The 14,262-nt window shown below is 36.6% G+C and overlaps 1 protein-coding gene across 1 annotated transcript in view; it reads left to right on the forward strand.

Moving 5' to 3' along the window:
* The window catches only part of Syt10 (synaptotagmin 10), a 60,158-nt gene that overhangs the window by 20,086 nt on the left and 25,810 nt on the right, over positions 1 to 14,262 (forward strand). The window contains exon 3 of the mRNA XM_005067116.4: positions 10,718 to 11,285. Coding sequence (XP_005067173.1) covers positions 10,718 to 11,285 — 568 coding nt within the window. The remainder of the gene's footprint in view (positions 1 to 10,717; positions 11,286 to 14,262) is intronic.

Consider the following 14,262-nt stretch of genomic DNA (forward strand, 5'->3'; position numbering starts at 1 on the left):
ACAGGAATCTGAAAGACATACCATCCAGCACAGGCTTCTTTCAGAAATGTATGGAGAGATGAGTAAAAGACCAGACCATTACCACTGAGACAAAGAACTTGAGGACAAGAAAGCAAGTAGAACTGTCACTTGGGCTAGCCTCCTGCACTGGTTAAGATGTATAATCAAGCCACAGATACTAACTAGTTATTTTGAAAACATTTTAACCAGTGGCATTTATGTGTGCATGTGTGAAATGATCCCATATGCCTCCTTGATTATTATTCTCTATTTCTGAAAACCACTGTAACATGAATAGTAAAAACCCAGAGATAGATATTGGTGTTCAAGGTGGAAGATCAGAGAAGCAAAGCAGCTGGCCACTAACTCTTACCTCTACCTCAGGGTGAAAGGGCTGTCCTGTCCTCAGCATGGCTAGAGAATAAATCTTACATGAGATCCCTTGCTTCTTTTATACCTCTCAAATCCTGGGATTAAAGGCATGGGATTCCAAGTGATGAGACCTCCTTTGTGTGAGCTCTGTTTCTCTTCTAGACTGGATCAATTCATGTAGCTCTATGTGGCCTTGAACTAACAGAAATCTGTCTACCTCTGTCACCTGAGTCCTTGGGTTAAAGGTGTATACCACTACTGCCTAGCTTCTATAGCTAACTAATGTGGCTGGCTTTGCATTCTGATACTTCTGGCAATCTTTGTTAAATCATAAATAATATATCACCACAAACCACAAAGCAGTTTTTAAAAGGAGCAGATCCCTCGTCCACCAGGGGTGTGTTCTAAGACCCCAGAGGATTCCTGAAAGCACTGAGCTCCATAAATGCTATGTTTTCCTGTGTGTACATGCTTATAGTAAAGCAATAACAACAACAATGGTTAATAATGAAATGATTATAGTTAAAACTGTATGAATCTGGTCCCTTTGTCTCAAAGTATTATATATATATATATATGTATATATATATATATATGCTTTTTGTTGTGATATGCAACGATATTCCCTCCACGATGCAATAAAGAGAAATGAAGGGTGCAGGTGTTGTGATATAGTGTTGGACTTCTTCACCAGAGTAACTTGAATGAATTCATGGTGGGGCATAGATACAGAAGTGCATCTGATCACCAAGCCAGTGACTGAGAAGCAGACTACATGAACTACGTGGATATAATGGGCAGTAGAGTGAGCCACATCCCCTGGGAAACAGAGTAAAGTGAGCAATAATTCATTTCACCAGTCAGAACAGTATTCATTTTTACATTTATGAATTGCTTTCTTCCGGAATTTTCCATTCAGTATTTCAAGCCTTCAGTTGGTCACTGGTAACCAAGACAACAGTTAACAAAGACTAGAGAACATAAAACAGGATAAGAGGAACTAGTGTCCTAACAATTATGAATAAATGACAGCATAGTGTTTAGACTTAGTCAACTTCAGTTGATAAGTATACACCTCACATAAATAAATTCAGGTGATGAAGATGATGCAGGTATTCTACTTGAGTGAAATTTTATCTCCAAAACACTATCAAAAGAGTCCAAAGAGACCGTCTGATTATTCCTAGTTAAAGGAGAATGAAAGACCATACTGAAAATGCATGTGAAGACTGAGCTGGATATGGAATGGCCTCTTGCAATCATTGCGAAGTTTAATCTTGGGTTTTTCAACAATTATATGAAAAGAAAACAGCAATTAGGTCAGAAAATTTTTCTTCACTTGGTCTTAGAAACCACAAAAAGAGGTTGTACACATCTGGTATTTTCTAAATGGAAAGAGACTGCACAAATCAGTGATTCGGTAGGAATGTTGCTGCTCGATCTACTTCTTGAAGTACCCTTATCTACACGGGAGGTTGTGGAAGAAAGGAAACCCTTTCCTTTCTGGGCCTTCACTATCCTGCAGCAAGTATTAGTGACCATCTCTATTATTTGTGAATTAGCCAAAGCCCAGGGAGATTAAATATTTTGCCTGACATAATGAAAGCTTCCAGGGCTGATAATTCATATTTATCCAAATGGATGGAATGTTTCAATTTTTAAACGTAATGTGGGTTTTATACAAAGAAAACTGAGTTACAAAGTCAGCTGAAGACAAGCAGTTTGGAGTTGAAAAATATCTTCCTGCTTGTTCCACTAAATTAAAGGTCTGAAATTGGGTGTGGCTACTGTATGCTTGGCATGGGGATGAATGCCTTGTAGAAAATTTCATCACTCCTACTTCTCAAAATCCCTCATCTTCATTGATCAGTTCATCATGTTGTATGTTCCCTTAGTACAAAGAAAAAGAGGAGATTGCAGAGTTCATTATGCAGTCACCCTGGATACGACAGGGAGATTACTTTTTAATAAATTAAATTGTCCAGCTCAAATGCCAATTTTGCCTGACATGGCAAAATCAAAGCTACATGCATATACATGTACACGTGTCCAAAATAAACTTAACTTTAATTTTCCATTTCCACATCTTATTAGTTCAGACAAGAGATGACATCATGTCCTTTCAAGGTTCAGTTGTCCTTTCTCTACTGAAATAGCATTTTGGCAAATCTAGAAATTAGTAGCATTGCTGGACACTGGGAAATTTTTCGATTTCTCATGCCCGTTTTCAAGTCCCTGGACTTTTGACCCCTCCAATTGTCTGACAAACTACTCAGCTTCACTTGTATGTTTCTTCGTTACTAAGATTTTTGCATGCCCCTCCTGACAGACCCTTATTCTCACAAAATCCTTACATGTTTACTACTAAGGGTGTGTGTACTGTCCTCTAGCCACTCAAAGACTCTGAGAATCTATAAAGAAATGTACATCGTGTGATACTGAATTCAATATAAGTAATTATAAATGTCACCTGTGTATTGGAGAAGGTGAACTTCAGAGCACAGAGAGGTTATTTCCAGCTGAGTCATGAAGAAGTGTCGCTAAGCTGAGAGACAAATATAAGTCCATAAATTTCCCATGGAGATTTAGTAGTTTATTGCTGATGGAAACACATGAAGTCATAGAACACAAGGTACTGCTAAGAAAAGAGTGATTTGGTGGCAAAATAAGTAGAGTCAGCTGGAATCAAAATATATGATGTCTGAGATGTTCAGAGACTGCCCCTTCAAATATATGCTCAGTAGAAGTCACTTGTTTCCAAGAGTTACGTTTCAGAATAATTAACTCAGCAGCTGTTTATGGGAAAGACTCTTAAGGGATGACATGTGTTTTGAAACCAATGTAGTAAATTTATAAAGGAAAGAAACATGAGGTCTTTTATCAAAACTTACTTAGACGGTACTTCAGTGATTATCTGTCCTGTTCAAACTTTCAGAAACTTGAAACTGTAAGATTTTGTCATCTGACTTTACCTAAACTCTGGATGTTTCTATCTGAATAGTTCTGTGCCTTTTCCTGATAGGTATTCACTTCTATTCTGTGTTTCATAGTAGAGAACGCACTACAGAAACCCCACACAACGTAGTGAATTTGAAAAGTGAATCAATCGATTCCATCTCCTTGTCTTGCCCATCCAAATGGAACTTTCATGGTTACATACTCTTCTAAGTCCCCTGAAAACCTCAACCTCCTCTCTATTTTTGCTCATGTTGTTTTCCGTTTAAATGGTGATTTACTGGAAATATATCTGAGTCCACTTTTCTTCCCAGACACAAGCTCTTATCCCTGTTGTTTAAAACTAAAGTTATAATCTACTATAGTGTCTCACTATTGAGCTCGTAGAACTAAATGCTAAATTCTCAAAGTACAAGGAAGCGTAACCTACTTTTATGCCCTCCTATCTTCCAGCACTGTGTAGGTAAGCACACAGCAACTGTGAAAGGATGTTTTTTTTGATTGATTGATCGCTGCTTCATTTCAGTTTAATCAGCTAGGCATCAGGTGGTAAGAGGGCACGGTGCTCAAATCAGAAGGAGGTTAATGGTGGTGCACTCACAAGACGTGTATGAAAGCCAATTTTCCATTCATTTGTTCATGGTGTAAAGATTAAAGGAATAGTCACATGGGTTCATCACTGTTCAAGAACTCTAAGGACCCACCCAAATGATCAGGAAACATGAGAGATCTAATCGAACATGAACAAAAACAGGGAAATGTACCTGTTCTGATGGAATTAGCTGTGACTGATTATAAAACAATTCATGCAATGACCATGCACAATTTTATGAAGAATAAATAATTCAATGTACCTCGTTATAAAGAAAATGAAAAATTATGTAAAACTGTGTGTAATTTTATTTACTGTAAGGTTTTTTATATAAATTAAATTTCTTTCAAAAGAGAACAAAAACCTGAAATTACTCATTCCAGGTCATTGTAAGGAATACAAAACAAGATATAATAATGATAAAAGGGAACATTTGAAAAATATGTAGTGATGTTTGCCCAGAAGAATAGACAAAACTAAGGTCAATCTCCTTAAGCTAAAAGTTTATGAGACATGTGGTCATGAAGTCGGTGCATAAGCTCTCTTGTAAATAGGGTGTATTTGGTGTGTACACATACTGCTTTTCTTAAATGGGGTGCCCCCTTCTATCAAGGCTGCACCTAACACAACAACCAGAAAACAAATTCAAGTTTGAATCTATTTTAGTTTTCTGGCACTAATAAGTAGTATTTTTTTCTGTAGAAGTACTAATATTAGATAGACTGGATGCTTCTTCTTGATGATATAGATAAGTCCTAGAATATTTTGTGGCATTCATCACAAGGACACTAGCATAAACCATTTATGTAAACAGCCAGTTGTATGGCCCCATAATGCTTTTAATTAAAAATAAAGGAAGAGGAATCTTAATTTTTGTCATTATGAACACCACAGTCTAATAAAATACTGAATAATGACAGACACACAAAAAATGGGTAATTACAATAGGTCAGGGAAATTGTGCTAAAGGACAGGAAGGGCAGAAAGGTGACAGATAGGAGGAAGTCAGCTGAGCTCAGGATGGCAACTGGTCTTCAGAACCTAGCTCGACTCACCCAAGAGCTGGGCTCATGATGGTCAAAAGAGTGTTACTATATAGGGGAAAGCCTAAACTGCCACCCTGAGTACAGAAATTTCAGGCCAAACTACATTCAGTCAGAACACTTTTAAATGTTCTAGAAACAATATAAAGTGAGTCTAAGATTTGTTATATTAATCGTTATTGATAATTTAAAAAATATTTCTTTTACTTTTGCGTGTTTAATGTGATTGCATCACTCACCTCTTCCTCCCTCCAAGCCTTCCTATATATCTCTACTTGCTCTCTTTTAAATTCATGAACCCTATATTCATTAATTGTTGTTGTATATGTATATATGCATATATATGCATACATATATTACACATATATACATATATATGTATATTCCTATATACACAACCTGCTCAGTCTATGGAAAGTTACATGCTTTTAGGGCTGACAGTTTGTTGTAGGATAACCAATTGGTGTGCTAATCCCTGGGCAAGACTATTTCTCCTGCTCTCGACATTCGTTAGCTGTCTGTGTGTAGGGCTGAGGCCCTCTGGGCTTCCCTCATCCACTTTGGCTTGTCTGTTGTTGTTGGCGTTATTCACCTCATGTCTAGGCAGTCACATTGGTGATACTTTATGGGTGGAGCTTCTGACATTTCTAGGAGACACAGTCTCACAGCAAACTCCTTGATCTTACAAATTTTTTCTCCCTCTTCCACAGTGTTCCCTGAGCTTTGGGTGCAGGAGTGTTTTTTAAATGTATCATTTAGGACTGGGTTTCACATCAATGCATTTTAGTTGGTTGTGGTTTTCCATAATGGTCTCCCTCTGTTGCAAGGAGAAGTTCCTTGATAAAAGGATGATACTACACCTATCTGTAGGTATAAAGACAAATATTTGTAAATTGGTGTAATGATTCTGCTGGCTTACTAATGTAGTTGTAGGATCTTTAATATTTATGACTTCCCTGGTCCTGAGTCATTGGCTAGGTTTCCTGTATCAGGCATGATTTTCCATTTGATTGAGTCTTATGTCTTGGAGAACTATTGATTGCCTCCAGCATATGGCATTAATGCATCTTTAGAGTTATCATACTGGTCATCATTGTGCTTCGTATGTGCCATAGCTGGTAGGTCTACTGGTTGCTTCCCTCCTTTGGAAGCTTGCATGGCAACTTCTAATACCATAAAAGCTAGTCCTCGGGGAGTAGGCTTTCAGCTCTTACCTATCTCAAGGCTTCTGGGCCCTGGGTCTAAAGTGCATGGATTCTTCAGCAATAAGAACTTCCATCACAGGGCAACAACCAAAGGCAATAACAATAGTCTTTACTGTTTGGGGAGTCTTTTGGACTACGCTGACTTCAAAAGAGGGCTTCTTATGACTTGTGTCGAGGTTTTTGTTAGATAGCCTTTGGCTCTTAGAAAATGTAATTTAAAGTATGATGCACTGGCTTACTTACATTTATTGTAAGTGTCTTTATGTAGGTAATAATTGTATTACTCTTTATGACTTTTTCAGACATCCTTACTTTGATTTTTCCTCCTCCATCTTTACAGTTATCTTCCTCCTCCTCCCTAATTAGAGATCCACCAGTTTTCCCATCTCTCCCTACAGATCACTACTCTGGTAGTTCCCCTTCCTATTGCACCTCCACCCTGGAAATGGTCCCTTTTTATTTTCCTGGTTTTTGTAGATAATTACAGGATATGTACTCACATCTGAAGATCTGGAGTGAGGTGCCTCAGAACACGCAGTGTTTGTCTTCCTGGGACTGGGTAAGTCCCAGGAGCCTTACTCCTTGGGCAAATAGAGTCCTGGTCATAATGTCCTTTCCTACGCCTTTATCATTAGGGTACTGCCTGTGTCTTCTTCTAGAAGTTTCAGTGTTTCTGGTTTAGCATGTAAGTCTTTGATTAATTTACAGCTAGTTTTTGTACAAGTTGATAGCTAAGACTGTAATTTCATTCTTCTGCATGTGAACATCCAGTTTCCCTAATACAATTTGTTGAAGATGTAATCTTTTCTTTCATCTTATGTTTTTTGGGATCTTTGTCAAATATTAAGTGGTTGAGGTTACCTGTACTTATGTTTAAGTCTTCAATTTCGTTCCATTGGTCTATGTGTCTGTTTTGGTGCCAGTAACATATTGTTTTGTTACTATGGCTCTGTAATATATGACCTGTGTTTTTTGATAGGAGAATTGAGACAACTAGTATTTAAAGTTATTGTTGAAGTGTGTGTGTGTGTGTGCGTGTGTGTGTGTGTTAATTGCAGCCATCATATCATTGATTTTTGGTGTTGCTGTTTGTTCTCAGTGGTTCTTCATGTTTTAGTAATTATGGCTTCATATTTTTTCCATGGTCTCTGTTGTGTTCATTCCTCTTTTCAGCCTGAAATATTGCTTCCTGTGTCATCTTTAGGTTTCGCTTGTTGTATCTAAATAGTTTTCAAGCTGTTAACATCATGGAAAGCTTTTCTTTCTCCTTTAACTATGAGGGATAATTTTGTTCGATACATTCATCAAGCTTGACCATCATGGTCTTTCAGGTCTTGGAATGCCGTGCTCCAGGCTCTTCTTGCATTTAAAGTTTCTATTGAAAAATCCTCTGCTATTCTGATGAGTTTTCCTTTATATATAACTTGCATCTTTCAATACACATATCTTTTGTTCTGCATACATAGTGTTTTAACTATGATAGGCCACAAAGATTCCCTTTTCTGGTCTTGTCTACTCTGTGTTTTGTGTGCTTCTTCTATCTGTGTGTGTATATTTTTCTTAGTTTGGGGAAGCTTTCTCCTATGACTGTGCTGATGGTATGCTCAAGAAGAAACAAGTATATGGTGTCAATCATAATAGAAGTGTCCAAAATGATATGGAACCAGGAGACTAAAATAATGTAGAGTTTCAAGGGAATGATTTGAGTAACAATACAGGGCTAATAACAGGTGATTGTCATGAAGAAGTGCTCAGCTGACAAATCAGTGAGCTATTTTATTTCTGAACTGCATAACTGTGGTAATGGGGGACAAGAGCTATGGAGTATTCCAAACCAAGATGCAGTAGAAGAAGAGATGTAGATAAAGCATCAGTAACCACATGAAAAGGCTAGGGCAGGTTTCTAACAAACAATAAACTGTAAAAAATAGAAAGCATTTATACACTCAGTTGTACAGTTAGCCTTTTTAAATAAAGATAACTGAGGCCCAGTTGTAGTCTTTACAGTCCAGAACTTCTCCCAGAGTGTTTGCATGGGCCTCCAGAAGTTTGAGCGTTAAGAGTTCAGCAGTTCACATTTTCATTGTTTGAAAATTTGCTAATCACTGTCATTCCAGAAGAGAAAAGATGGAAGAGGGAGATGCTGTATGTTGTAAATGGTGATAGTTCAACACTGTATCATTGAACACATTTGTTAACCTACTAAGTCAGCTGAACTGACTTAGATTGTTCACCGTTTACCATGTAATTAGGACACTGTGACTGGTACAAAAGTGACACTACAGTTTTTGTTCCATTAGAAGGGACCCTGTAGATGTGAATCCAATGAGTAGCTTTACAACCATGCACATTATGGTCAGAGGAATAAAGAAGAAATTTCTAAGTTTCTGAAAGGACAGAGAATTAAATTATGATATTTGAAAGTCTTTGAAATTATGAAATAAGCTTATGACATTCAATAATTAACTTCTCTCAGATTCTGTCTATACAAATCACAATTGTTGGACAAGTGAAAATGATTTCAATAGGAATACTGTTGCTTAATGAACCTTCTCAAGGAGCTAAGGGCTACCCATTATGTAGTGATAAGCACCCCGGACTTGATTTGCAAATTGGATTATAGTGGGCCACTTTTATGGTTCATAACAACAATGGAGCCTATGGGAACTTTTTCCTGCTATTTCATAAATTCTCTCTGGCTATTCTCTGAATATAATTCAGGCTTCTGATCTTTTATTTTGGGTTAAGTTTAGGGTCAATATTCATTACATGGAACATCTAATGAATTATAATGGGATAGGTCTAAGGAGACAGATTGCTTCAAGGTTTACAGTCAAGCCTAATAAAGACTTTCATATGTATATTTATATACTCAGTTACAGAAACTTAAGTACTGAGTCTTAAAGTAACTATATTTTTAATTAATAGCTAATTTTTATCTGACCTAAGATTTCTAGTATGTTTCTTTTTTTTTTTTTTTTTTTTTGGTTTTTACGAGACAGGGTTTCTCTGTATTGTTTTGGAGGCTATCGGTCCAGCCCGGCCTCGAACTCACAGAGATCCGCCTGCCTCTGCCTCCTGAGTGCTGGGATTAAAGTCGTGCGCCACCACCGCCCAGCGTATGTGTCTTTGTATAAAAACAATTTTTCAATTGTGGTCAAATTTTAACAGTCATTATTTATTAGCATAAATTATATTTATGTTGCTGCTTTCAATATATATTGAATATATAGACATATTACAAAATATATTTTAATAATATACTTAATAGAATTTTTTACACCTTGGAATCATAATTTGACTTACAAATTCAGTGTCCTTATGCCATTTCAGTTTTAGATAGCTATTTAAAGAAATGGAAAAAACTTCTAAAATTATACCTTATTAAACCAAGTATGCTTTGAAGTTTATATATTATATTGTGTGTTTTATATATGTATATATGTTTATGTGAAAATGCTATATAAGGCATATGTGAATATTTTTCAGTATTTTTATGATTACTGAATACAACACATTATTTAGTACTGCTAGAGATTGTAGAAGAGGAATTGCTCTGGCAGCAAAAAGAAGAAAATAATGAATTTGCTTGAATTTGGGGGAGGGTTCTTAGGACATCAGTTTTGAAATCTTGGGGATTTAGCGGCATGGGGGTAGAATCTTACATAGCTAGGACATATCTGAGGGTTGTCTAACTCAACCAGAAATCACAGTCCAAAACTGTAATTTTAGGACAGAAAGAGAAATGAACAAAAGACCTGGAATGGAGCCTACAAGAGACTCATGGACAGGCATAGCTCATGCTAGATAAAAATCATGAAGGATGTATAAGGGAAATGAATCTCAATTCAATTTACACTTATATGACATATTCAGTTATAATTTTAAGACTCATTTTTGCCCCATTAAAATTGTTCACTTATTTTGTCCTTAAAGTTTTGTAGTCCATTACAAGTTAAACAAGGGAAGTACACTCACTTGGGTTGTCACAACTCTACTAATTTTAAAGTAAATAATCATCTAGCTATCTTAAAGATGAGAAATAATTGGCATGTAAGAATATGTTTTATAGGGTTTTGTTTTAGTAGAGGAGTTACTGAAACATGAAATTTAAATTTCTAAATGTAAAGAAGTAGACCAAGTGAATACCTTTCTTCAGTCTAGATGTGAGTGATGAAGGAAGACATGCATAGTGTTTATGAGATAGAACACTGTAGAGAATTCTGTTTCTTCACAATGGTGTTTAATAATGTGCTTATGAGTGAAAAAAGCAAAACCTCTTATAAAATGTATACATCTGTGTGTTTTCAATTATCTATCAGATTTTAGACTTTTCTTTGACTACCGTCTTTCTGACCTTTCAAAATAGCTCCTTGTATCATGTGAATATGGGACAGAATTCACACAGACACAGGTATAATAATCCTACACATGGACAATAACATTTTTTCCTGATCCTGTCTGGTGGGGAGGGTATATATGCCACTTTATAACCACCATCAGAAACGACTAACCAGAATGATTTTGTGTATGTGTCTGTGTGTGTACAGCCACAACTCCTTCAGGAGACACCTACCAAGGCAAATGAACGTCTCCAGTGTTGACTTTAGCATGGGCACTGAATCTGTTTTACAAAGAGGAGAAACAAGGACCAGCATCGGGAGGATCAAACCAGAGCTCTATAAGCAGAAATCAGTTGACTCCGAGGGCAACAGAAAAGATGATGTCAAAACCTGTGGGAAACTTAACTTTACGCTCCAGTATGATTATGAAAATGAACTCCTCGTTGTTAATATTATCAAAGCTTTAGATCTCCCAGCTAAAGATTTTACAGGGACTTCTGATCCTTATGTGAAGATCTATCTTCTTCCAGACAGGAAAAAGAAATTTCAGACGCGCGTCCACAGGAAGACATTAAACCCTCTGTTTGATGAGATATTTCAGTTCCCAGTGGCCTATGATCAGCTAAGCAACCGGAAACTACACTTTAGCATATATGATTTTGACAGATTTTCCAGACACGACATGATTGGGGAAGTTATTCTTGATAATTTATTTGAAGTCTCTGATCTCTCCAGGGAAGCCACAGTATGGAAAGATATCCACTGTGCAACCATGGTAAGCAATAAATCTGTCAACTTCTTTTTGACTTCTGGTGATATTAAAGACAAACCATTGCCCATATTATTAGAGTAAACTCTATAAAGCTGTAGAATTTAAACCCCAAGTTCCTGCAAAGGTGTTATTTGATTATATAGCAATATAACTTGGGTACCTAATACAGCATAGGAAACATATGCAAGTATAAAAGCAAAGCAGCTTTTACAGGTTACTCCAAATTGTAAGACATTTTTTTTCACAAAATACTTATGTATAACCTATTCCCAGTACCAGTTTCTCCATAGATGATGCTGAATTTCATTATCGAAAGTGATTTTGTTTCACAGGTCAAACCTGAGATGTACACTGATGCAATGTGGTTTGATCTGAAAAAGCCCATGACTTTAGACTCTTCCATGGAATGCACATAGTTACAGTACATGGGATTCTAAAGGATCAAAAGATAATTCTCCATATTAGGATTATTTTTTCACGACGTGTTACATAATAATACCAACCAGTTACATAATAACACCGACTATAGCATTGAAAATTTTAAAAGCAGTAAAACCATAATAGAAGCAAAGCAATTAACAATACTACTAATTAAATAAATGTTTGGGGTATTACTTGATTTCCTATTTCTGCTCTGAATACATTAAAGTAATTGTGAATTTTTACACTGAATTTTTACTTTCTCACTCATTTGGTTCCATGCTAATTTGTTTCAGTCGTGATCTTAATTATTTTAAGTTTTTAAACTATGTGTGTGTATATGCATGAGTGCATGTTGACTACATAATACACGATATCTCAATATGTTGCCCATTTACTTAGCCATTTTCTTGTTATGCACTTCAATGAAGCATAAATTTTGTTTTTAAAAATGTAACTTTTTTCACTATTATAAGGCTGTGTGTCTGCCACAGAATTACAAACCAGGAATTAGGGAATTGCTCTCAGGTTAGATTATTAACTTGATTTGCTAATTCTAAAGTCTGACAATTTTACTTTTTACCAAAGCATTGTCTTGATATATTTATCACTTTATCTTGACATTTATTTTCCAACTCAGTATTTGCCAAGTATTATTTGCAAGTGTTATGTAAAAGAGTTGACCTTGACTTGAAAAATAAAAGGAATATCTTGTTCCTGGTATCAGCCATTGGAGTGCTGAACTGATCTTCCAACTGAATATAAATAAATACATTTTGCCTTTTATTATTAAATGTCTTTGAGTACTTAAATCTTTTAAAATGAATTTTCCCATTTCTGGCACTATATTCTTCATTTTACCTTCAGTTTACTACATCTATCACAGGGTCAGAGTGATTCCATTTTTAAAATTAATGAATTTTCTTCTAGACTTTAACTATGAGATTGTATGTTCACTGATACAATTTTCAAAATGACCAAACTCCAATTTCCTTTTAAGTCCAAATATGAAAGGTTGGTGACTGAGGTGTTTGTCTCATCATTCAACCAGGAGAACGGTAGACAGTATTACTGGCACTGGCCACAGGTTAGCAAAAATTCCTCCATCCCGCTAATTTCTATTAGTCATGAAAACTGGAACTCACCCTGACAGCAGAGAAAATTAAACTTGAGATAAGACTCAGTTGGCTGGGTGTTTGCTTTGTGTGCCCATAGCCCAAAATTTAATTTCCAGCATCTTCTAACTGAGAGTGGTGGCACATACCTGTAATCTCTGAGAAATAAAGACAGAAGGATCAGTAGTTCAAAGACATCTTTTGATATATAGAAAACAGAATGAGGCCCTGTCTCACAAAACAGGAAAACAAGCAAACAACACCAGAACCCAGAAAATCCACGTTCCTTAGGTCCTCCAAAGAGCAGGCATACAGCCAATGTTATCAATGCCATTCAAATGGTATTGAATGACAATTTGAATTGCCCTGGAAATGCTTCCCGCATGACCTGGTCCTTGTCCATCCTCCAATGCCAGAGCCTCCTGGGATGCTTTCACTGCTGCAAGCCACTTACTTCACTTTTCCTCAGATTATTTGTCACCCTCCCTTGAAAATTAGAAACATTGCAAAGAATTAGGTAGGCTTTTATTTAATCATTGTTCTAATATTTAAAAACCCCCCAAATCCCTAAGATGCTTTAAGATGATAAAGACCTGCGTTTTTATTCTGTGTTGTCCCCTAATTAATTGTGTGACATTTTGAAAGGTCAAGATACTCGTTCAGAATCAGCTGTAAGAACCATAGGAGACAGCATTTATCTTGATCGCTAGTGTCTCCATGACCAGCCAGGTGCCTGATGTTTGGGGGTATGCTCACTAAATGTGAGCATGGTGATGGATGAACTAATCTTTAAAGATTGATAAGGTATTTGATACAGTTGGAATCAGAGTTTGGGAACTGTGAGAGGAAAATAAGAAATTCATGATGATAATAATAATAAAACAAACTTTTAGGGGCCTGTGTGTGTCGTGAAGTGTGGACTTTATGTTGTAAGATCTCTGTAAGAAACACACCAGATTCCTTTGAGGGTTTTAGCAGAACCAAGTGATACTGGAGTTGTTGAAGGTCAGAGCCTGAATGAAACTGGATAGCCCCAATAAGCTATGTTCGGCCAGCTATACTTGGTAAACCAACTAAGCAAACAGGAAATAGTAAAAAAGAAGTAAAGGCAGATTCAAAGTGGCCAGACTGGGGAAAGGAATAAAAAAAAATTCAGTGACACCATCTTCCCCCACTTTGCCAACTCCATCTTCAGGATTCTGACATGATGGTAAATTTTAAATTGAAGGAAGAGAGATATGCATAACTAAGCAGTCTTGGTTCTGCCCAACTTTGACCCAATCAGTCTCCCCTGCCGGGCAAGGTAGAGTGTACCATTTCCTTGCAGGAGGTAAGCTTCCTCTCTCTGGAAGGAACCAGGATTCTGCCTTTTCCTTTTTCCCAGCATTAGATTTCTTGGAGAGAAATTCCAAGTCCCTGGGTGCCTTGTTTCAATAGTTCCAGTT

The sequence above is a fragment of the Mesocricetus auratus genome, unplaced genomic scaffold (genome assembly GCF_017639785.1).
Source record: "Mesocricetus auratus isolate SY011 unplaced genomic scaffold, BCM_Maur_2.0 Super-Scaffold_100010, whole genome shotgun sequence".
NCBI lineage: Eukaryota > Metazoa > Chordata > Mammalia > Rodentia > Cricetidae > Mesocricetus > Mesocricetus auratus.